General features: G+C 47.1%; 1 protein-coding gene across 2 annotated transcripts; it reads left to right on the top strand.

The window, feature by feature from the left end:
• Positions 1-665: 665 nt before the first annotated feature.
• Positions 666-24,575, top strand: chm (CHM Rab escort protein). Of its 2 annotated transcripts, XM_085471189.1 has the most exons (18): positions 666-925; positions 3,615-3,681; positions 3,967-4,039; positions 4,131-4,255; positions 4,330-4,436; positions 4,511-4,557; positions 4,643-4,789; positions 4,915-5,031; positions 8,095-8,206; positions 8,305-8,527; positions 16,063-16,140; positions 18,375-18,479; positions 19,795-19,858; positions 20,064-20,157; positions 22,189-22,287; positions 23,496-23,641; positions 23,947-24,189; positions 24,312-24,575. In XM_085471189.1, the coding sequence occupies exons 1-17, from the start codon at positions 874-876 to the stop codon at positions 24,148-24,150; spliced, it is 1,860 nt and encodes a 619-aa protein (XP_085327315.1). In that variant the 5' UTR covers positions 666-873; the 3' UTR covers positions 24,151-24,189; positions 24,312-24,575. The 2 variants fall into 2 exon arrangements, with proteins under 2 accessions (XP_085327315.1, XP_085327314.1); XM_085471188.1 differs by having other exon boundaries at positions 23,947-24,575.
• The last annotated feature ends 572 nt before the right edge of the window (positions 24,576-25,147 follow it).

Below are 25,147 nucleotides of genomic sequence, written 5' to 3'. Positions count from 1 at the left end.
ATAAAATTGAATTGAAATACAGACAGTGTTTTGTGACAACTTCCTGTTATCCACTGCTTTCCCCCTGAGTTTCCCAGACATCAAACAACTGGCTCCAATCAAACCTGACCTGCGAGCGAGTCCAAAGTTTGAAATGTCGGTCAAAGAGAGTTTGGCCATTCATTTGGAATGCCTCGCTTCCTGGTATTCCCAGCAGCAATAGTGATAGCGGCAGTGTCTTGTAGAAAAGACGGTGCCCTCGTCGTTGTTGTCACACCACACCTCACAACTGTAGATTTGGCCACTCCTAGTATTGTAGCAGTTTCTCAGATGTTTTTTTTTCTGTTTTGGCAGATTAAGGATGGCTTATTTCACCTGCATGGGGAGCTCCTCCTGATGTCTGTTCACAGCAAAATCTTTTGTTTCATTGTTTTTGTTCATTAACAACTTGAAAACTGTCAGTGTGACAACAGTAAAGAGAGCCTATAACACAATAACTTCAGCAAGTTAGAATGAATAAACGACTCATATAAATGTGCTGTGTCTCATTATGAGTGATAATCAGCACCACCTTCCCCACTTGCATGTTTCATATTCGTGTGTTTGTCTAAAAGGAGGATTTTACTCTACAAGCTCATGTCCAGCTATTCTGTGATCAGCTGCTGACACAGTGACGTCAGACCTGGTTTCCTGCTGATTCACAGATGTGGGAACAGCTGGCAGAGCTGCTTCATGATGACATCAACGAGTCACACAAACAGGAACAAAGATGCAACACTTTCAGACCCTCGGGAGAAAATAAGTGAAGAATTTTATTTTCGATAATTCATCGATCAGTGATTTGAAGGAGGAAAAAAACTCTGTCACGTGACTTTGTGTTTCCCTGCTAACAACATGGCTGCGGAGGATCTGCCGTCTGAGTTTGACGTGGTCATTCTGGGCACAGGTACTCCAACACCTGGTTTTAGGCTGTCTTCTATCCCGGACCATGTCGTGGCCGGGGCTCGGTCCGAAACATCCCGGGATCCCGGTGTAAACCGGACAAAACAGGGGTATGAGTAGGGATTAGCTTGCAGCTAACGGCCAATGCATTTTCAATAGCAGCGGCTAGCCGTTAACCCTCGGCCAGCGGTTAGCCCCTGGATACATACATAGACTCAGCGCCCATAAGAGATATTTTTAATAAATGTCCGATCACTCATTGATCACTTTAATAGGCAGGACAGCGGCTGTTGGGCTGACGCTAACGTTAGGTGCTTTAGCTTTTATCAGGGTTAGCTCGCAGTGCCGCTAACAGAGGCTAGCACTCCTAACATCCATCTGTTTCTTATGGATAGGAAGCTAACGGCTAGGCTACGTGATGCTAACTGTTTGTGTGCCAGGATGAATCAGCTGTCTGTGTGATCGAGTTATGGTATCGGAACAGAACCACTGAACCACTTTGAGTCCTAATGATCGACAGTCAATATTTAGGGTTTACTTTCATAATTATCAGTAGTAAAGTGATCACATGTTATCAATAACCTGATCGATACAGGATCAGTGCCTTCTTCTCTCCTTATCTCCTGTCCTTCATTTGTCTCTCGTTTGGTTCCCTCATCTACTTGTTTCCTTTTTCTTTTCAAGTTCCTTGTTTCCTTTCTTCCGTTTCCTGACCTTGTTTCCTTGTCTCCTGCTCTTGTTTCTGTCCTGTCCTTGTTGTTTCTAATTGTTCCCTCTCCTCCATTCCCTGTTTTCTTTCCTTGGTTCTTGTCCTAGGGCTGCTCGATTATGGCAAAAATGATAATCACGATTATTTTCACTGAAATTGAGATCTCGATTATTTGACGATATTTATTTAACCCTTTAAGACCTACCATAGAACCAAGTCCGCCAGAGCTTATATTATTTTTTTACATGTTGTAGTGCCATTGGGAGCATTTCAAGTTGTTATACATCAATACAATTGTTATAGCCCATATTTTAATAATATGTATGCATTAAGTCCATAGTAACTACATTAATTGCAAAAAAGTACAATAAACTAGAAAAAAAATTGAAAATCATTTTTGTTTTTGTTTTTTTACATATATTTCTACTTGGAGAAATTTAAGAGGTTTATCCCTCAAAGCTTTAAATGCAAAAAATAGTTTACAACAACAGGGGATTAATTTTGAGTGTCTTCATAGTTTTATTTTGGAGATACAGCAATTTTTATATACTGCAGGAAAAACTAAAAAACAATCCTATGATTCAAATTTGCAAAGAAAACAGCAGGTGCATCAAAATAAACTATTTCCAGCAGTGCAATTCGAGTTCTAAGCATCCCAGCAACTATTCAGAAAAGTCAAACATGACTTATAAAAACACCAGTATAGGTTTTTAAGGCCTACAAGTAAAAAACTACATTTTCCGCGAAGATGACGTCACTTCCGGTTTCTGGCAGGAAATGGCGGACATTCGATAGTTCGCGCTGACGTCTGTTTCACTGTGGGAAGTGTTACGAACAGCTGATCGGATCGGTAAAGCGTGTTTCTGGAATATTATGTTTTTGTTCCTGCAAGCGCTTTTTATGCAATTTTTGCAAAGCTTTATGTGGAAGGAAACCGTGACCGAGGACAAGCTGATGGCATCAGATGCAAGTACAACTCCTCCGGTTTCATATGCAAAACAAATTATTGCGCTAGCTTACGCAGTTCCGGTTCTACAGGGATTTAAAAATAGTTACACAAAACGGAGCGTGCTGCTCTGACCGGCTTTAAAAGGTTAACAATAACAATGTGTTGAATAAAGACTTTAAAAAATAATATAAAATAGTGCAAATACTGATAACAGTGCAAATGTTTGCAATACAAGAAAAATGAAAAATGTAAACATCTATGTTTAGTGAACTTTGCAGTGTTGCTCTGTGGTGCAGCTACGACACCGTAGCAAAGTTTACACACTATGTCTACTTGATCCACGTCTGACTGAACCCATAATGTTTCCACACCACTGAAGTTTTTTTTAACCCCTCTTTTCAACCAACGGCAGTCACTCTCCTCTCCAAATAACTTCTGCTTAGCTTTCCGAGCTTCCCTCGGGTCCTCTTAATTGTTGTGACACGTGTTCGAAACGAGAGGTGCGCTCGATTTGCCACATGGAGCAGCACAAGAGTAAAGCACGAGGGAGGGGCTAATAATCGGCTCAGTCACTTTTAATGATCGTTGAAAGCCCAGATCGTAATCGTGATTAAAATTCGATTAATTGAGCAGCCCTATCTTGTCCCCTTGTCTCCTCTTTTTGTTTTCTCTGCTATCTTGACTCGTTGTCTCCTTGTTTCCTCTCTCCTTGTGTCCTCCTCTCATGTAACTTCTTGTCTCTTTTCCTTGTTTTTCTTCCTAATTGTGCCTCCTAGACGTCTTTTTGTCTCCTCTCCTTCTGCTCTGTCCTTATTGTTTCTCCTTGTTCATTCCCTCCTCTGGTATCTCTCCTTGTTTTGTCTCCTAGACTTTTCTCCTTGTTTCCTTTCCTGTTATTATTGATGATAGATTTTGTGTGCAGGTTGTGCTGAGGCCTGGTTTCTGTCTCCTTGTTTCTTTTCCTAGCTTTCTCTCCTTATGTCCCCTCATTCCTGTTGCCTGCTGCTGCTTATTGATTATTGATTGTGTGATCAGGTCTTGCTGAGTCGGTGGTGGCAGCCGCGTGTTCCAGAGTTGGACAGAGAGTTCTTCACGTCGACAGGTCATTACTTATTCATCAAGAACACTTACTGATTAATAATCAATGTTATCAATTACAGAATGTTTTCAAAGGTGAGGTAAAATCAATAAGTATCTGCTGAATTGATGTATTTGTTTATTGATAACTGAGGGCGTTGCTATAGAAACGCTTTCACATTACAGAAATAAAATATTTTATCAGAGATAGATCAGTCAGTTAGATCAATTGATTGATGTCAGAGTGTCAGAATAAGAGCATAGAGCAATGCTTTTATTGTGGAAGTGACAGCTTCCTGTGTGTCTTTAGGCGGAGCTACTATGCAGCCAATTGGGCAAGCTTCACCTTCAACGCTCTGCTCACCTGGATACAGGAGCATCAAGTAAGAGTTACTGATTGTCAGGTTGTTGATTTGGTGGGCGGGGCCAGATGCCCAACAGGAAGTCATCAGTGAGTTTCCTGTGTGTTTGTAGGCAGGGTCTCTGTCAGAGGAGGTCCAGGATCGGTCAAGCTTGGTGGAAGAAGGGGAGGAGCTGATCTACCTGTCAGGCTCAGACTCCGCCTCCATCAGTAACCTGCAGGTGTTCTGCTACATCAGGTAAACTCCTGCATACCTGTAAGGTCACATCAGCTAGAGATCAGTTTATTGATTAAGGTATCAATACGTCTCAGTGAAGAAGCCGAGGAGGAGGAGGAGCCTCCAAACACCACAGAAGAAGAAGAGGCTGGAGCAGCAGGTGAAGACGCTGCTAAAGAGCCATCAGAGACCGAATCAGCAGGTCTGTCTTATATTGATCCTGTATCAACTCTCTGAGCTTCGATTAGCAGGTTTTAAACCAATCAGCTCTTTCAGGTTCAAAAGAAGAAGAAACAGGTGAGGCCGCTGAGGGAGACGAGCAGGTGAGGAAGAGCAGCCCTCCCCTGACATTCACATCAATTCCTGATTGGCCGAACAATAATAACTGCATACTTCCTCCAATCACAGGCTGCTCAGGAACAGGGGGAGGAGCCAGAAGCGGATCAGCCACAGCCCTCTGCTCCTCCCAGCCAATCAGAGCCAACCAGGAAGAAAATCAGCTACACCCAGCTGGAAAAGGAAGGACGCCGGTTCAACATCGACCTGGTTTCTAAGGTAACATGACATCAGCACAACAAAGGACAGTCCTCTCGGCCAATCGTGCCCCTCGGTGTATCCCACTGCTTTTTGATTGGTTGTTTGACCCGAGCTCCGGTTGCTTCATCTTCATCTCCCTCCAGCTCATGTACTCTCGTGGCTCATTGGTCGACCTGCTCATCAAATCAAACGTCAGTCGCTATGCAGAGTTCAAGAATGTGACCAGGATACTGACCTATCGCCACGGCAGCGTGGAGCAGGTACGAGCTGCTCTGTCTCTGTGTGTCGGTCATGTCTGCATGAGAACAACAGAAACAACAGTCGCACTCAGAAGAGTGAAATCAACACAACAAACACAGGTGTCATCACATCAGCACCTGCTCTGACAGGTCGAAACTCTTCACAAGCTGACAGGTCACAGCCTCGTACTGTTGTGTGAACTACTTCCTCTATGTTCGTGTAGGAAACAAAGTCAATGTTGAGGTGAAGTAGGTCTTAAATGGTTTTGGCATCGACCTGTGAGAGTGGCCGCTGTGTCGCCTCCACGTTTGGCTCGGTGATGGTGCCAGTGACCGGGCTTCTCTTTGCTGAGCTCAGAGGTCTGTCGTCTGTCAGAGACGGGTTTGTTCAGAGGTCTGTGAGGGTGGTCTCGGGCCTGGGCAGCTAAGTTTGGTTGACCTGCGCAGGCTGTTTTATAAGAGTCAAACCATTAAACTGCACGGTGATGACAGCAGCTAACCTAGCAGGTTCTGTCGGGACTGAATTAGATAAATAATAAACACCTGTCTGTGTTTACCTGTCTGTGTTTACCTGTCTGTGTTTACCTGTCTGCGCTCACCTGTCTGCGCTCACCTGTCTGCGTTTACCTGTCTGCGCTCACCTGTCTGCGTTTACCTGTCTGTGTTTACCTGTCTGCGTTTACCTGTCTGCGTTTACCTGTCTGCGTTTACCTGTCTGCGCTCACCTGTCTGCGCTCACCTGTCTGCGCTCACCTGTCTGTGTTTACCTGTCTGCGCTCACCTGTCTGCGCTCACCTGTCTGCGCTCACCTGTCTGCGCTCACCTGTCTGCGCTCACCTGTCTGCGCTCACCTGTCTGCGTTTACCTGTCTGCGTTTACCTGTCTGCGCTCACCTGTCTGCGCTCACCTGTCTGCGTTTACCTGTCTGCGTTTACCTGTCTGCGCTCACCTGTCTGCGTTTACCTGTCTGTTTTTAGGGCTGCCACAAATGATTATTTTGAGAGTCGACTAGTCACTGATTATTTTTGCAATTAGTCGAGTAATCAGATCATCATCCATTGGACATAAAACTTACAGCTTATTGCACCAGCAGCATCTGCTCTTATAGAACTATCATTAGCTTACAGCTTTAAGTGTTTAAGGTCTGTGCTAACTAAAAATAAAGACAAGATGATAGTTTATTAAAGATTGTCTCGGTTAGGGATGGGTATCGAAAACCGGTTCTTTGTTGTCCCACACGGCGCCTAAGCAGCTCAAACGCTCAAAAGTTTGGTTACACTTTACGAGAACGGATGACAACAGGGCAACTTGCAATACTTGCAAAGTAGATATTTCATTTAAGGGAGGAAACACTACGAATATGCAAAAGCATTTGCTCACAAAACACACAATGACCTTAAATGAATGTCGTGTTTTTAATTCCGGACTCGTGAATCTCAACCCAGCAGCAGCGGTAACGTTTGCACGTCCTCTCCCGTTAATGCGGCAGGTAAATAATCAACTAACAGTGCATATTATGTTAGCGCGATCTGCCTTATTACAAACCTGCCATTACTGTGCATTTAGTGACCATGATGAGACAGACAGAGTCTGGCTCAGATGCTGGCAGTTCTCGCTGCAGTCTGCCGGCAGCGTCTCCTTTCAGGCCGGGATAGACGAATGTCACCGAGCAGTGTCTAAGTTTGTGGTAAAAGGCTTGCACCCGTTTGCTACAGCAGGTGATTTTCAGTAAGTGAATGTGTTTAATTGTAGGCAGGGACATTACTGGATATTCTTGTGTAATTGCTACAGAATAATTTATGTTAAACTTTGTTATTGCTACAGAAGAATATTTATTTTATTATTTTACATTTACAATCTTTTTCCTGGGGACCCTGTGACACCCCATTGAAGAGCCGTAGGCTGGATCTCTTAAGATCTCACTGCTGGGTTTGTAAGGCCATGTTACTCCTACATTTCTATCTTGTTCAAAGAGAAGATATAAAACAAAGTTCTAAGCTAATCGACCTTAGTGTTCTCCTTTTTTAAAAAGAATCGATAAAGAATCGAAAATGGAATCGGAATCGTGAAAATATTATCAATACCCATCCCTAGTCTCAGTGGAGTTTAATAAACTCATCCGTCTGCTCCTTGCTATCTAAAATATAACAGGACACCGGAGTAAATTCTCCAGCATCTCACACTTCTGATGATCAGCTGTCTGCTTGACGTTTATTCTGCTGTGTAGAAACTTTAATCTCAGCCAAACCGATTTACTCAGGAACAAATAAAATACTGAAAAAAGCCAAACAATAACATTTTTAAGTTATCTAAGTGACTCATATATCATGTTTAACCTGAGCAGCGAAAGACGGCGGTGGGTTTGAAAACGTTTTGCCGGGAGTCCGGTGTTCTCACGGCTCTAGCAAGCCTAGCCCCCGGCTCGCTATCGAGCTGGTGGGTAACAGACGTCTCCGAAAACGTCAGAGCGCTTTTGAAAATATGCGGTGTCTTGATAAACTGAGCAGATATTTGAGGTTTACACAGCTACATTCTCGCCTGAAAATATGTTAAACGTTTATTTTGTGACCCAGAAAGAATAATAAGAGTAATATTAAAACTAACCAGCTGCCACCATTGTTGGAAACTGAGCTGGGCTGCGCTATGAATTCTGGGATAGGTTGGGCCATGAAGGATACACCCGACCCATCCTTCAAATTTGTTGGCCGCATTTGTTGGAGTCTTCAAATTTGGACCGTCTTCGTCGTGTCGCTCTTACGTAATCGGCCTACAAATGCGGGCACAGGAGGATGCGAATTTGGACACAGCTATGATAACGGACACTGCTGCTTCTTCTTCTTCTGGGTTTAACGGCAGCTGGCATCCTTGTACATGCAGTGCTGCCATCTTCTGTTTCAGTCCGTTATTACACTCTTAAATCCTGCTACTCATTCCTGCGTCTTTTGTGATCTTACAAAGCTTCAAACGACGCGTCGACTATTAAATCAGTCGTCGACGATTTTGATGGTCGACATAATCGTGACTAGTCAACGTAATCGTGGCAGCCCTACTGTGTTTACCTATCTGTGCTCACCTGTCCGTCAGGTGCCCTGTAGCAGAGCAGACGTGTTTGCAAGCCGTCAGCTGTCTGTGGTTGAAAAGAGGAAGTTGATGCGCTTCCTGACTTCCTGTGTGGAGGAGACGGAGGAGCACCAAGGTGAGATGCCTCACCTGTCCACCTGCTGACATCATAAGGTCACTCTCACCAACATCAGATGATTGTGGGTAATGATGCACTTCCTCCCCATCCTCTAGCTTACAACGGTCGGCCATTTTTGGAGTTCCTTCGCGAGCAGCAGCTGGGCGACAACCTGCAGCACTTCCTGCTTCACTCCATTGCCATGGTGACAGAAGACACACTCACCGAGGTGGGGCTCGCCTCCACGCGCCACTTCCTGCGCTGCCTGGGTCGCTATGGCAACACTCCCTTTCTGTTTCCTGTGTACGGACTTGGAGAGATTCCCCAGTGTTTCTGCAGGTAAGAACCAGTATTACAGTACTACTGTCAGTGAGTACTACTGTGCTCAGCTAGCAGGCTACTCTGCACCCTGAGTCGCCCAAAGCTCACCTGTTGCGAGAACTGTTCGAGTTCTGATGTATTGAGTGTGACGTGGACGTGATGAAGCCACCAGAGTGACAAACGCGATGAGTAGCAGGGTACAGGTAACCAGGTACGTCGGTCAGATCCGAGGCGAGGATCTGAGTCTCGGCTGTGTTCTTTATTCTTCTGCAGGAGCAGCTCTGCATGATTCATGGGTCATAATAATCTTTCTTTGTCTGATGCTGGGCCTCTGTGCAGCTGCTTTAGCCCACTTCATTCTAATTGGACAGCTTCTGGAAGCCTGCAGAGGGGCAGCAGCCTGTACTTGGTGGTTCATGAGCTGATTTTACTTGTGTGATTATTTTAGTTTCATTAGCAGTTTTTTTTTTCCAGATGGAAACAGATGCTGAGCGGGCTCAGAAAAAGGTCAAAGGTCATGTGACAGATGGTAAATGGCCTGTATTTATATAGTGCTTTACTAGTCCCTAAGGACCCCAAAGCGCTTTACACATCCAGTCATCCACCCATTCACACACTGGTGATGGCAGCTACATTGTAGCCACAGCCACCCTGGGGCGCACTGACAGAGGCGAGGCTGCCGGACACTGGCGCCACCGGGCCCTCTGACCTCTGACCACCACCAGTAGGCAACGGGTGAAGTGGACACAACGACCGAGACTGTCCAAGCCGGGGCTCGAACCGGCAACCTTCCGATTACAAGACGAACTCCCAACTCTTGAGCCACGATCGCCCCACAGATGCTGTTATCACACCTACACACACACTCACACACACAGATTCCTGATTAAAGGAAAACAGAGCACTGTGTGTGTGATTTGGCTCGCCATCAAATAAATGAGAACACACACACGCTGTGATTAACACATGATGACACATTGATGTTACGTGTGTGTGTTAGCTCTGCGTGAGAAGGTCGACACAATCTCTCTCACACACACACACTTACAGCTGAGTGGAGTGTGTGTGTTTAATGAGAGCCCTTTGCTCTGATTTATGGAGCAGCTGTAATTTCATTATGTTATTAATCTATGGCGGTGCTGGAGGGGGAGGGGCCAGTAATACAGACAGACAATTGGCTGAGACACCACGGTAACCACACCATCAGACATCCTGCTCCATCCATCCATCCATTCGCTTCTGCTTATCCTTCCGCTACTACTGCACATTCACCCAATGTATATACTACATATATATATATATATATATATATAACACCCAGCACGCCCCTGTGGGCGGTTTATCCTTCCAGCTCGGGTCCTCTACCAGAGGCCTGGGAGCTTGAGGGTCCTGCGCAGTATCTTAGCTGTTCCCAGGACTGCGCTCTTCTGGACAGAGATCTCCGATGTTATTCCCGGGATCTGCTGGAGCCACTCGCCTAGCTTGGGAGTCACCGCACCTAGTGCTCCGATTACCACGGGGACCACCGTTACCTTCACCCTCCACATCCTCTCGAGCTCTTCTCTGAGCCCTTGGTATTTCTCCAGCTTCTCGTGTTCCTTCTTCCTGATATTGCTGTCATTCGGAACCGCTACATCGATCACCACGGCCGTCTTCTTCTGTTTGTCTACCACCACTACAGTGGGGCAAAAAAGTATTTAGTCAGCCACCGATTGTGCAAGTTCCCCCACTTAAAATGATGACAGAGGTCAGTAATTTGCACCAGAGGTACACTTCAACTGTGAGAAACAGAATGTGAAAAAAAAATCCATGAATTCACATGGTAGGATTTGTAAAGAATTTATTGGTAAATCAGGGTGGAAAATAAGTATTTGGTCACCTCAAACAAGGAAAATCTCTGGCTCTCACAGACCTGTAACGTCTTCTGTAAGAAGCTTTTCTGTCCCCCACTCGTTACCTGTATGAATGGCACCTGTTTGAACTCATCATCTGTATAAAAGACACCTGTCCACAGCCTCAAACAGTCAGACTCCAAACTCCGCCATGGCCAAGACCAAAGAGCTTTCGAAGGACACCAGGAAAAGTATTGTAGACCTGCACCAGACTGGGAAGAGTGAATCTACAATAGGCAAGCAGCTTGGTGTGAAAAAATCAACTGTGGGAGCAATCATCAGAAAATGGAAGACATACAAGACCACTGATAATCTCCCTCGATCTGGGGCTCCACGCAAGATCTCATCCCGTGGGGTCAAAATGATCATGAGAACGGTGAGCAAAGATCCCAGAACCACACGGGGGGACCTGGTGAATGACCTGCAGAGAGCTGGGACCAAAGTAACAAAGGTCACCATCAGTAACACACTACAACGGCAGGGAATCAAATCCCACAGTGCCAGACGTGTTCCGCTGCTGAAGCCAGTGCATGTCCAGGCCCGTCTGAAGTTTGCCAGAGAGCACATGGATGATACAGCAGAGGATTGGGAGAATGTCATGTGGTCAGATGAAACCAAAGTAGAACTTTTTGGTATAAACTCAACTCGTCGTGTTTGGAGGAAGAAGAATACTGAGTTGCATCCCAAGAACACCATACCTACTGTGAAGCATGGGGGTGGAAATATCATGCTATGGGGCTGTTTTTCTGCCAAGGGGACAGGACGACTGATCCGTGTTAAGGACAGAATGAATGGGGCCATGTATCGTGAGATTTTGAGCCAAAACCTCCTTCCATCAGTGAGAACTTTGAAGATGAAACGAGGCTGGGTCTTCCAACATGACAATGATCCAAAACACACCGCCCGGGCAACAAAGGAGTGGCTCCGTAAGAAGCATTTGAAAGTCCTGGAGTGGCCTAGCCAGTCTCCAGACCTCACCCCCATAGAAAATCTGTGGCGGGAGTTGAAAGTCCATGTTGCTCGGCGACAGCCCCAAAACATCACTGCTCTCGAGAAGATCTGCATGGAGGAATGGGCCAAAATACCAGCTACTGTGTGTGCAAACCTGGTAAAGACCTATAGTAAACGTTTGACCTCTGTTATTGCCAACAAAGGTTATGTTACAAAGTATTGAGTTGTATTTTTGTTATTGACCAAACACTTATTTTCCACCCTGATTTACGAATAAATTCTTTACAAATCCTACCATGTGGATTCATGGATTTTTTTTTTACATTCTGTCTCTCACAGTTGAAGTGTACCTCTGGTGCAAATTACTGACCTCTGTCATCATTTTAAGTGGGGGAACTTGCACAATCGGTGGCTGACTAAATACTTTTTTGCCCCACTGTATGTCCGGTTGGTTAGCCACCACCATTTTGTCCGTCTGTATCTGGAAGTCCCACAGGATCTTAGCTCGGTCATTCTCCACCACCCTTGGGGGCATCTCCCATTTTGACCTCGGGACTTCCAGGTTATACTCGGCACAGATGTTCCTGTACACTATGCCGGCCACTTGGTTATGGCGTTCCATGTATGCCTTGCCTGCTAGCATCTTGCACCCTGCTGTTATGTGCTGGATTGTCTCTGGGGCATCTTTACACAGCCTGCACCTGGGGTCTTGCCTGGTGTGATAGACCCCAGCCTCTATGGATCTTGTGCTCAGAGCTTGTTCTTGTGCTGCCATGATTAGTGCCTCTGTGCTGTCTTTCAGTCCAGCTTTGTCCAGCCACTGGTAGGATTTCTGGATATCAGCCACCTCCTCTATCTGCCGGTGGTACATACCGTGCAGGGGCCTGTCCTTCCATGATGGTTCCTCGTCTCCCTCCTCTTTCTTGGGTTTCTGCTGCCTGAGGTATTCACTGAGCACTCGGTCAGTTGGGGCCATCTTCCCAATGTATTCTTGGATGTTCGTTGTCTCATCCTGGACTGTGGTGCTGACACTCACCAGTCCCCGGCCCCCTTCCTTCCGCTTAGCGTACAGCCTCAGGGTGCTGGACTTGGGGTGAAACCCTCCATGCATGGTAAGGAGCTTTCTTGTCTTTATGTCAGTGGCTTCTATCTCCTCCTTTGGCCAGCCTATTATCCCAGCAGGGTACCTGATCACGGGCAGGGCGTACGTGTTGATGGCCCGGATCTTGTTCTTACCATTCAGCTGACTCCTCAGGACTTGCCTGACCCTCTGCAGGTACTTGGTGGTTGCAGCCTTTCTAGCGGCCTCTTCATGGTTCCCATTCGCCTGCGGGATCCCCAGGTACTTGTAACTGTCCTCTATGTCTGCAATGTTGCCTTCTGGTAGTTCAATCCCCTCAGTTCTGACTACCTTCCCTCTCTTTGTTACCATCCGACTACACTTCTCCAGTCCGAACGACATTCCAATGTCATTGCTGTATAGCCTGGTAGTGTGGATCAGTGAATCGATGTCTCGTTCACTCTTGGCATACAGCTTGATGTCATCCATGTACAGGAGGTGGCTGACAACTGCTCCGTTCCGTAGTCGGTATCCGTAGCCAGTCTTGTTAATGATCTCACTGAGGGGGTTCAGGCCTATGCAGAACAGCAGTGGGGACCGAGCATCTCCTTGGTAGATCCCGCACTTGATGGTGACTTGTGCTATGGGCTTGGAGTTGGCCTCTAGTGTTGTGCGCCACATCCCCATTGAGTTCCTGATGAAGGCTCTTAGGGTCCCATTGATCTTGTACAATTCTAGGCATTCCAGTATCCAGCTGTGGGGCATTGAGTCATAGGCCTTCTTGTAATCAATCCAGGCAGTGCACAGGTTGGTCAGTCTGGTCTTGCAGTCTCGGCTGACTGTTCTGTCTACCAGTAGCTGGTGTTTTGCGCCTCTGGTATTCTTGCCAATTCCTTTCTGTGTCCCGCTCATGTATTGACCCATGTGCCTGTTCATCTTAGCCGATATGATGCCTGACAGGAGCTTCCATGTAGTACTGAGGCAGGTTATTGGTCGGTAGTTGGAGGGGACCGGTCCCTTCTTGGGGTCCTTGGGGATCAGGACCGTCCGACCTTCGGTTAGCCATTCCGGGTGTCTCTTGTTAACTAGCAGCTGGTTCATTTGTGCTGCCAGATGCTCGTGGAGTGCAGTCAGCTTCTTCTATATATACATATATATATATACACATATATATATACATATATATATATATATATGTATATATATATATATATACATATATATATATGTATATATATATTAGGGCTGCCACAAACGATTATTTTGATAGTCAACTAGTCACTGATTATTTTTGCGATTAGTCGACTAATCAGATCATCATCCATTGGAGGTAAAACGTACAGCTTATTGCACCAGCAGCATCTGCTCTTATATAACTATCATTAGCTTACAGCTTTAACTGTTTAAGGTATGTGCTAACTAAAAATAAAGACAAGATGATAGTTTATTAAATTTTAATGAAATTTGCAGATTGTTTCGGTGAAGTTTAATAAACTCCTTGCTATCTAAAATATAACAGGACACCGGAGTAAATTCTCGAGCATCTCACACTTCTGATGATCAGCTGTCTGCTTGAAGTTTATTCAGCTGTGTAAAAACTTTAATCTCAGCCAAACCGATTTACTCAGGAACAAATAAAATACTAAAAAAAGCCAAACAATAACATTTTTAAGTTATCTAAGTGACTCATATATCATGTTTAACCTGAGTAGCGAAAGACGGCGGTGGGTTTGAAAAAGATTTGCCGGGAGTCCGGTGTTCTCACGGCTCTAGTTAGCCTAGCTCCCGGCTAGCTATCGAGCTAGTGGGTAACAGACGTCTCCGAAAACGTCGGAGCGCTTTTGAAAATATGCGGTGTCTTGATAAACTGAGCAGATATTTGAGGTTTACACAGCTACATTCTCGCCTGAAAATATGTTAAACGTTTATTTTGTGACCCAGAAAGAATAATAAGAGCAATATTAAAACTAACTAGCTGCCACCATTGTTGGAAACTGCGCTGGGCTGCGCTATGAATTCTGGGACGCTGCTTCTTCTTCTTCGGGGTTTAACGGCAGCTGGTATCCTTGTACATGCAGTGCTGCCATCTTCTGTTTCAGTCCGTTATTACACTCTTAAATCCTGCTACTTATTCCTGCGTTTTTCAGGATCTTACAAAGCTTCAAACGATGCGTCGACTATTAAATCAGTCGTCGACAATTTTGATAGTCGACGTAATCGTGACTAGTCGACTAATCGTGGCAGCCCTAATATATATGTTCTTCCTCTTCCTCTACACCCCCCCCCCCCCCCACCCCCCCCAATTTTTTTGCACATGTCGAGGAGCGTGTCAGGCTACATTTCACTGTGTGTTATACTTGTATACAGTGGGGCAAAAAAGTATTTAGTCAGCCACCGATTGTGCAAGTTCCCCCACCTAAAATGATGACAGAGGTCAGTAATTTGCACCAGAGGTACACTTCAACTGTGAGAGACAGAATGTGAAAAAAAAAAATCCATGAATCCACATGGTAGGATTTGTAAAGAATTTATTCGTAAATCAGGGTGGAAAATAAGTATTTGGTCAATAACAAAAATACAACTCAATACTTTGTAACATAACCTTTGTTGGCAATAACAGAGGTCAAACGTTTACTATAGGTCTTTACCAGGTTTGCACACACAGTAGCTGGTATTTTGGCCCATTCCTCCATGCAGATCTTCTCGAGAGCAGTGATGTTTTGGGGCTGTCGCCGAGCAACACGGACTTTCAACTCCCGCCACAGATTTTCTATGGGGTTGAGGTCTGGAGACTGGCTAGGCCACTCCAGGACTTTCAAATGCTTCTTACGGAGCCACTCCTTTGTTGCCCGGGCGGTGTGTTTTGGATCATTGTCATGTTGGAAGACCCAGCCTCGTTTCATCTTCAAAGTTCTCACTGATGGAAGGAGGTTTTGGCTCAAAATCTCACGATACATGGCCCCATTCATTCTGTCCTTAACACGGATCAGTCGTCCTGTCCCCTTGGCAGAAAAACAGCCCCATAGCATGATATTTCCACCCCCATGCTTCACAGTAGGTATGGTGTTCTTGGGATGCAACTCAGTATTCTTCTTCCTCCAAACACGACGAGTTGAGTTTATGGTGGCTGACTAAATACTTTTTTGCCCCACTGTAACTATGCATGTGACAAATAAAGAACCTTGAACCTTGAACCTTTTCAGGGCTGCGGGGGGCGCTGGAGCCTATCCCAGCTGTCATAGGGCGAGAGGCGGGGTACACCCTGGACAGGTCGCCAGTCTGTCGCAGGGCCAACACACAAGGACAAACAACCATTCACGCTCACATTCACACCTAGTGGCAATTTGGATTATCCAATTAACCTATCCCAGCAAGCTGCATGTCTTTGGATGGTGGGAGGAAGCCGGAGTACCCGGAGAGAACCCACGCAGACACGGGGAGAACATGCAAACTCCACACAGAAAGGCCTGATGGTGGAATTGAACTCAGGACATCCTGCTCCTTAATCCTTAATACTGCCTTAATAAAACTTTTATTTTGAAAGTCTCGCTGGAGGTCAGGAAGTGCGTGTGGTGTCCACATACTTGTGCACAGACAGGTCACATGTTCTCCTGCGTGCTGATTGGCTGCTTTGTTGTTGTGTGTTTCAGGATGAGTGCTGTGTTTGGAGGGATCTACTGCCTGAGACACTCGGTCAGCTGCCTGATCGTGGACAAGGACTCCAACAGGTACACCTGCCGTATCTGCAGTACTGTAGTACTGTCGGTGCTCTGTATAATTCTGTAGTACTGGTACTGCTCTATGTAGTACCTCAGCCAGCACGTACTTGGCTCGACTTGGTTTTAAGTGTTTTGCCTAAGATAGCTGATAGTACTGGTACTGGGTACTTTATTAGTACCTACTCAGCTGGGGGTCCGAGTGAGGTGAGTCAAGCTGACAGTGTGATGTCATCAGACTGTGAGTGATGTCACTGGATGGGTCACAAGAGCAACTCCATCACTAGAATCGTAAAGAGTAAAGCGCAGTAGAGTAGACTGTGACTGACAGCTTCCTGTCGGGCTGGCGTTTGGCCTTCGCTTCCTCCCCTCTGTTCTCTGCTCTGTTTAAAGTCTCGCTCATCGTTAACCTGCGCCGCGTCATGCTGGTCATACAAACAGCACTTCCTGTGGCATTTCAAATTAAATGTTTGTGGTTGGATGTTTCAGGAGAAACGTTTGTTTCTTATACTTCACAGTTTTTCAAATCTAAAGTTGACAGAGAGAAAAACCAGAGTTATAAAATCAAACATGGAGGTGAGGAAATATGTGTTTACATCAACCCCACATCCCTGTCCTCTGACTGTCTCCATGGTAACACATACACATGTGTGCATCATGCTAAACTGCAGGGTGTGTTCGTTTGGTTTGGCCACGCCCCGAGCGTTTCTGGAGCTTTTAATTGGCCGCTGCTGTGAATCACTTCCTGCTTAGTTATTATCATTTGTGTTTAACCTTTAACTTAATTAAAGGCTGAACAAAGAGCACTGATCACACAGGCTGCCACGGCAACCACTCTGTGTGTGTGTGAGAGAGAGAGGAACCTTCCTGTGCTGAGCTGTGATTGGACGATAATTTATGATCAGTAAAATATTCAATTTATGGAGAGGAAATGAACATCATAATTTAACCTCTGAGGCTCTTCATCAGCCCGCGGCTGCCTCCCCCTCCTCCTCTCCCTCCTCCCCCTCCTCTCTGATAGATGACTCCTCTCTGCACGCCTCCCTCTCTCTCTCTCTGTCAGTGTCTCTCTATCATTGTTTGCAGCCTCATCAGTTTTCTGATTAAATGATTGATTGACAGGCAGGTTTGTATATGGAAGGTCACACATGCACACAGACACACACACACGCACACGCATAGACACGGCCTGTTAGCCTGTTAGCATCCCTCCTGGTAAATTAAAGTTATAAATCACAGGCGGCAGTAATCAGATTACTCTGGGTCAGCTGCTGGTTTCCTGTGTTTGTACTGAACCACAGACGACTGTATGAAGCTAAAATCAGACAGATTGTCGGTGGACTGTTTGTTCTGATGTTCGCATCATTTCCTGCAGTGATGACGGAGCTCGTTTTTATTCTGCACTGGTTCAAATGTAACCAGTCAGTCGCTCGACTGTGTTTAGCTGAAAACCTTAAATGAGACAGATTCTTAATGGAGTTCTGTGTAGCTGGTGTTTCATGGTGTCCTCCTGGGAGCTTCAGTTTGATCAGTTTGTTGATGAGAAAACGTCAGAGACGTTTCAGTTACAGCTGGAAACAGGTCGTTGTGACTGATGATCCGTCTGGTTGTTGTTCGTTACTGAGACTGTGGAGTAAAAATGCTAACGCAGCTAAAAGGCGCTCTGACTGTGTGTGTGTGTGTGTGCAGGTTATGGATGAGGCCCGTGTACATCATTATTCCCAGTAATCGGGTGGAGCTGTGTGGAGGCGGCCTTGAGAGGCTGCAGAGTGGAGCAGGTCGATCCATCATGGTCTCCCTGAGCCCGGCGCTCATTATGACTGCGGTTATCATCGGTGTTTTAATAAAGCGGGCTGAGCGGGTCACTGCGCGTCTCGAGGACGACTCAGAGTTCTTAAAGTCTCAAACTTCATAAAGCAGTTCAACATTTATCTGCTGCCTCAGACTCACAGTCCGAGGTGGTTACAGCTCATACTTATTTATCTAGTAAGCGGTTCAGCTCCTGTGTCAGGTGATGATGTCATAGCGTCATCATTGAGCTGCTCTGTTATGAACCCACGAAACATGATGCTGTAAACATGTTTAGTCTAACACCGACTCACTTCCTGCTTCCTGTTTCAGTTCAAAGGTCAGTGTCAGGATTAAAGTCAGCCAGTGGTTGGTGTATAAAGTCATGTGACCCTCGTCAGGACCAGGTGCTCGGTGGTCTGATCGGTGACGTCGCGGCATCTCTGCTGTTGTTTCAGGTGTAAGGCGGTGATTGACAGCCGAGGACAGCGAATCAGCTGCAGCCACTTTGTGGTGGAGGACGGCTTTGTGGGGGCAGACCGGCGGGTGACCACGCCCACCAGGTCAGTATCAACCAATCACTGATTTCTGATTGTTGATGAGATCTAATGTATCTAAATGTGTCTGTGTGTGTGTCTCTGTGTGTGCGTGTGTGTGTCTGTGTGTGTGTCTCTGTGTGCGTGCGTGTGTCTCTGTGCGTGCGTGTGTGTGTGTCTGTGTGTGCGTGCGTGTGTCTCTGTGTGTGCGTGTGTGTGTCTCTGTGCGTGCGTGTGTGTGTGTGTGTGTGTCTGTGTGTGCGTGCGTGTGTGTGTGTGTGTGTCTGTGTGTGCATGTGTGTGTGTCTCTGTGCGTGCGTGCGTGTGTGTGTGTGTGTGTGTGTCTGTGTGTGTGTGTGCGTGTCTCTGTGTGTGCGTGCGTGTGTCTGTGCGTGTGTCTCTGTGTGTGCGTGTGTGTGTGTGTCTGTGTGTGTGTGTCTCTGTGTGTGTGCGTGCGTGTCTCTGTGTGTGCGTGCGTGTGTCTGTGCGTGTGTCTCTGTGTGTGCGTGTGTGTGTGTGTGCGTGTGTGTCTGTGTGTGCGTGCGTGTGTGTGTGTGTGTCTCTGTGTGTGTGCGTGCGTGTCTCTGTGTGTGCGTGCGTGTGTCTGTGCGTGTGTCTCTGTGTGTGCGTGTGTGTGTGTGTGTGTGCGTGCGTGTGTGTGTGTGTCTGTGTGTGTGTGTGTCTCTGTGTGTGTGTGCGTGTGTCTCTGTGCGTGCGTGTGTGTGTGTGTCTCTGTGTGTGTGTGTGTGTGTCTGTGTGTGCGTGCGTGTGTGTGTGTGTCTGTGTGTGTGTGTGTGTGTCTCTGTGTGTGTGTGCGTGTGTCTCTGTGCGTGCGTGTGTGTGTGTGTCTCTGTGTGTGTGTGTGTGTGTCTCTGTGTGTGTGTGCGTGTGTCTCTGTGCGTGCGTGTGTGTTTGTCTCTGTGTGTGTGTGCGTGTGTCTCTGTGCGTGCGTGTGTGTTTGTCTCTGTGTGTGTGTGCGTGTGTCTCTGTGCGTGCGTGTGTGTTTGTCTCTGTGTGTGTGTGCGTGTGTCTCTGTGCGTGCGTGTGTGTTTGTCTCTGTGTGTGTGTGCGTGTGTCTCTGTGCGTGCGTGTGTGTTTGTCTCTGTGTGTGTGTGCGTGTGTCTCTGTGCGTGCGTGTGTGTTTGTCTCTGTGTGTGCGTGTGTGTGTGTGTCTCTGTGTGTGTGTGTGTGTGTCTGTGTGTGTCTCTGTGTGCGTGTGTGTGTGTGTGTGTGTGTGTGTGTGTGCGTGTGTGTGTGTGTCTCTGTGTGTGTGTGTGTGTGTCTGTGTGTGTCTCTGTGTGTGTGTGTGTGTGTGTGTGTGTGTGTGTGTGTGTGCGTGCAGGTTGCTGAGCAGAGCCGTCCTGATCACCGACGCCTCCGTCCTGCCCGGCGACTCGGAGCAGCAGGTTCGTCTGATCAGCACTGAACAAACATCAAAGCGAAGCAGCACCTGGTGTCACCTCCACGCTCACAGGGGGTGGAGTCTGTGCAGCGTTCAGATGACATCGTCAGCCTGTAGAGTGATGTAATCACTGATGCACTGCTGGAGGAACGCTGATTATTGTCTGACCCTCTCTGCACGCGCTCAGACCCGCCCTCTGCTCTCTGCAGGTGTCTCTGGTCACGGTTCCTCCGACAGACGGACGCCCGGCGGTGAACATGGTGGAGCTGAGCCCGTCCACCATGACCTGCATACCTGGGACCTGTGAGTTCACCTGTTGTGTGTCAGTGTGAGGAGATCTGCTGTAAGACGTTCTGATGTTTCAGGTTATCGTCGTTTACCAACCTGAGGCGGCTCGCTACATCGTCACGTCCTCAGCGTGCCACCCTGGTCACAGCTTCCTGTTTGTGTAATTCCCAGCAAATAAAACACAAACTCTCGGGTCGTCCTCAGCCTCGCGTCAGCAGGTCGTCTTCCTCTGACTCCGCCTGTACCAACATGGATTATTATGTTAAACCCTGACACTTTACCCAGAATGCACTCTGTGAAGCTGTGATGCTCACAGCTGGATGCAGAGACCAGGCTCAGTGCTCAGAAACTGATCTGGGTTCAGTTTTAGCAGAGGTTAGGCTGATTCTCAGGTGCAGCTGTGCTGGACCGATGAAGGTCAATCAGCCAATCGCAGCAGCTCGGAGCATGTAGCCCTGCTGCAGCGCGAACTGAGCTTCAGAGGAAGCAGGAAGCAGCTTTTCTCTGAGTTTATAGAGGAACCCTTACTGAGGGCAAAGGACAGTGGACCGACTGCTTTGAGCTGATTGGGAGGAAACAGGAAGTCACGTAACCCCTCGTTAGGAGCCGGGTCAGCTGAAGCAGACAAGGCCCAGCAGCAGCCGACCACAGCGGCCCTCCTGTCCCAGGAACAGGAAACAGCTGCAGCTCCCAGAGAGCAGAAGATAGAGGAGCGACTCCTGCTGCGCTCAGACGGCCGCCTCAGCGCGAGGAGGAGACGCTCTGCTTCCTGCTTCGGCATGAAGAGTGAGGATGATGATGCTGACGTCCTCCAGCGTCCTTGAAGAGAAACGGCTGAATCCTCCAGAAGCACTGATTAATGACCATCAGCACAGACACAGCACGAGTGTGTGTGTGTGTGTGTGTGTGTGTGTGAGTGTGAGTGTGTGTGTGTGTGTGTGTGTGTGTGTGTGAGAGACTGTGTGTGTGTGTGTGTGTGAGAGACTGTGTGTGAGAGAGTGTGTGTGTGTGTGTGTGTGTGAGACTGTGTGTGTGTGTGTGAGAGACTGTGTGTGTGTGTGTGTGTGTGTGTGTGTGTGTGTGTGTGTGTGTGTGAGTGTGAGTGTGTGTGTGTGTGTGTGTGTGTGTGTGTGTGAGAGACTGTGTGTGTGTGTGTGTGTGTGAGAGACTGTGTGTGAGAGAGTGTGTGTGTGTGTGTGTGTGTGAGACTGTGTGTGTGTGTGTGAGAGACTGTGTGTGTGTGTGTGTGTGTGTGAGAGACTGTGTGTGTGTGTGTGTGTGTGTGTGTGTGTGTGTGTGTGAGAGACTGTGTGTGTGTGTGTGTGTGTGAGAGACTGTGTGTGTGTGTGTGTGTGTGTGAGAGACTGTGTGTGAGAGAGTGTGTGTGTGTGTGTGTGTGTGAGACTGTGTGTGTGTGTGTGTGTGTGTGAGAGACTGTGTGTGAGAGAGTGTGTGTGTGTGTGAGAGTGTGTGTGTGTGTGTGTGTGTGTGTTCCGCCTGTCAAAGCTTCTTCTTCTTCTTGTGCTGATGCTGCACTGTGATTGGTTACTGAGTCAGTGGGCTTGAACGCTTTAAAACAAAACACCATCGATCTAAAGACGCCGTCGCCTCCGTGTTTATTTTCCCCGAGGAGCCAGAGAAACCACAGGAAATGATCTGTGAGGCCCCAGTGAAACAACCAATCACCTGTGAGCAGATTCGGTTACCACGGTGATAATGAGCTCTTAGACTGAAGGTGAGAATAAACCTGCTTCAAGACACAGAAACAAACGACACCTCTGTCTGCACGAGCATCCTGATCTCAGTTTCACCTGACAGACACACACCTGAGGGTCACACCTGAGGGTCACACCTGAGGGTCACACCTGAGGGTCACACCTGTCCCCAGCTGTCAGGTTTCTGTCAGCTATCCTTCAGTGTTTCACGGTCTCTCTGATGATGTCTGACTTTGTTGTATCCTTGTTAAAAGGAGCTTTTACTCGAGTACTTTCAGTGGGGGTCACGTGACTCAGAAGACTTTAACCCATGTTTTTTCTGTCTGTTTAGATCTGGTCCACCTCACCTGTCAGTCGGTTGGCTCCGCCTACGAAGACCTGTCGCCAGTGGTAACCAGGATGTTCTGCACGGCAGAGTGTCAAGACCAAGGTAACACACACACACACACACAGCCTGGGTGAACTCAGACCAGTCAGCTGCACTCAGAGGCTGCTGGTTGGTTCCCAGTAAAACGAGTCAGACTTTATTGTAACTCTGGTTACAATAAAAACACTCAACTATTTATTTTAATACAGTTTCAGATCTTTGAACGTCACAGAAAATCTGTTTAAATACCATGAGGACAGAAAAGTTACGCTTTACTTTGAAAATCCGAACTTCTAAAAACCCCAAACAGCACGCTTGTAGTGTTTGTGGTGTTTGTAGTGTTTGTAGTGTTTGTAGTGTTTCTCACTGCTGTTTTCTGCAGTTTGGGTAAAATTCACCGATTTTTGAATGGAGTTTGGTCCAGATTGACGTCACGTTGTCAGACATATTATGAGTAAAAGCTGAATTCTCCTGGTCGGTGCAGAGCGACCGTTAACCCTTTCATCACTGCAGTCATGTGACCTGATACTGCACAGACGTGAACGCTCAGTGAGTCTTTGTGTCCTGATAACTTTGTCTCCTCCCTGACCTCCTCCTCTTCTTCTTGTTCTTCTCTTCAATTCATTCATCACCTTCTTCTTCTGTGGTTTTAATTATAAGCAGAACACAGTAGCAGTGAGGATGGATGGATGCAGGTACAGAGAGATTCATCACAGCTGATGAGGGAGGTGGAGGGAAGCGCCTCCGTCATGTTCCTGTTAAACTTCCTGCTTCATTTACATCTTTTATTCGATTAAGTTTTGATTTATTGTAAAGCCTCATCACGCCGTCTCTGACACTGGACCGACGTTAGAGGCATGAACACATTAAATTAGAGTTGCTGGTCCAGGATCGGATGGTGTACTGTCTACATCAGGGGTGGGCGACTGCAGGCCTCGAGGGCCGGTGTCCTGCAGGGTTTAGATGTGTCCATGATCCATCACAGCTGATTTAAAGGGCTAAATGACTCCTCAACATGTCTTGAAGTTCTCCAGAGGCCTGGTAATGAACTAACCATGTGATTCAGGTGTGTTGACCCAGGGTGCGATCTAAAACCTGCAGGCCCTCGAGGCGTGGAGCTGCCCACCCCTGGTCTACATTATAACATTTCATTTCCTTTGAAAACATCCCGACTCGTGTTCTTCTGCTGTGACACGTTAGTGAAACGTGCTGTGGCGGCGTTTTTTTCTTCTATCATCTGAACTTTTTCATCTAATTATGTCCGTCTGCAGAAAACCGTCCAGCTGTCCTTTGGTGTCTGTACTTCAACATGGCCGACGGTTCCGGGGTGGAGCCTGAAGGTCACGACCTCCCGTCTAACGTGTACGTGTGCTCCGGCCCAGATGGCGCTCTGGGACACGAACACGCCATCAAACAGGTGAGATGTACCTTTCAGGCCGTGGTCCTCCTTCAGGTCGTGTTTGATGAATAAAAGTTTCTCTTTGTTCACGCAGCTGTGTGTCGGGGGAGGGGCAAACACGCACACACGCCTGCTTGCTAGATTATCAGCTAGCTAGCTTCCAGAGACGCATATATAAATATAGGGTTAGCTGTGTATCAGGCTGTAAGCATGTTCATTTTAACATGGGAGTCTGTGGGGTTGACTCGGTGCTGCCCCCGCTGGAACGTTAGAGGAACTGCAGGCGCTTCCTGTAATGTTTGCGTGTGATTCTTTGTTTTCAGGCTGAGTCGATTTTCCTGAAGATTCTCCCCGAGGAGGAGTTCTGTCCTCCTGCTCCAAACCCCGAGGACATCATCTACGATGGGGAGAACACCTCCCCCACCTCCACAGGAGAGGAGGAGGGGTTAACAGCAGCAGGGGGGGAGGGGGAGGAGAAACAGCAGGAGCAGCAGGAGGAGGAGACGAGCCTTCAGCCTGAGGAGTAACCTGTAGATATAAAGTGTAAAGACCTCCTGCAGTGCATTGTGGGTAAAAGTTGCCTTTTTTATTTTTCTATGATTTCTGCTGTTTTTCTGTTTTATTTAAAAACTCATTAAAGCCTCAACATGAAGACACGCCTCTGGCTCTGATTGGCTGTCACACACAGGGTCACACAGGATGTCTCTGCCAAAGGCTTCACTCAAGCAGCGAAGCCACGCCCCCACACAGAATGAAGCCGAGCACACCTGAAACAGGAAGTTTACCTGGCAGCTGCAGCTGTGATCAGACTCAGCTGTTGTTGTTGTTTACTGTAACAGCTGTTTGTTTGTAAACAGGCCTCTGTGAAGCCTTCCAGATGTTTCTGCTCATGTTAATAAGCTCCTCTGTCAAGTCAGCCGGCGTCCCCTAATAAAACGTTTGTACCACATGATGGCGCCTCGTGTTGACCTGTCATTATGAACACGATCATAAAAGCTACTCAACAAGGTGAGCCGCAGCTTCAGGGCTCTGATTAGACATTGGTCTGAAGGACTGTTTCCTGGATGACCGATCAACACAATTCAATTTTATTTCTATATATATACTGTGTATATATATATATTTATATAGCGCCAAATCACAACAAAAGTCGCCTCAAGGTGCTTCATAGATACAGAGAAAAACCCAACAATCATATGACCCCCTATGAGCAGCACTTTGACAACAGTGGGAAGGAAAAACTCCCTTTTAACAGGAAGAAACCTCCAGCAGAACCAGGCTCAGGGAGGGGCGGGGCCATCTGCTGTGATTGGTTGGGGTGAGAGAAGGAAGACAGGATAAAGACATGCTGTGGAAGAGAGACAGAGGTTAATAACAGATATGATTCAGTGCAGAGAGGTCTGTTAACACATAGTGAGTGAAGAAGAAACACCCAGTGCATCATGGGAATCCCCCAGCAGCCTACGTCTATTGCAGCATAACTAAGGGAGGATTCAGGGTCACCTGGTCCAGCCCTAACTATAT

This window comes from Copadichromis virginalis, linkage group LG10, assembly GCF_057382275.1.
Source record: "Copadichromis virginalis isolate Kocher_CV1m ecotype Utaka linkage group LG10, C_Virginalis_male_GT1.1, whole genome shotgun sequence".
Classification (NCBI taxonomy): Eukaryota; Metazoa; Chordata; class Actinopteri; order Cichliformes; family Cichlidae; genus Copadichromis; species Copadichromis virginalis.
Note: the sequence above shows the minus strand (reverse complement) of the source record. Positions and strands in the feature narration are given on the sequence as shown.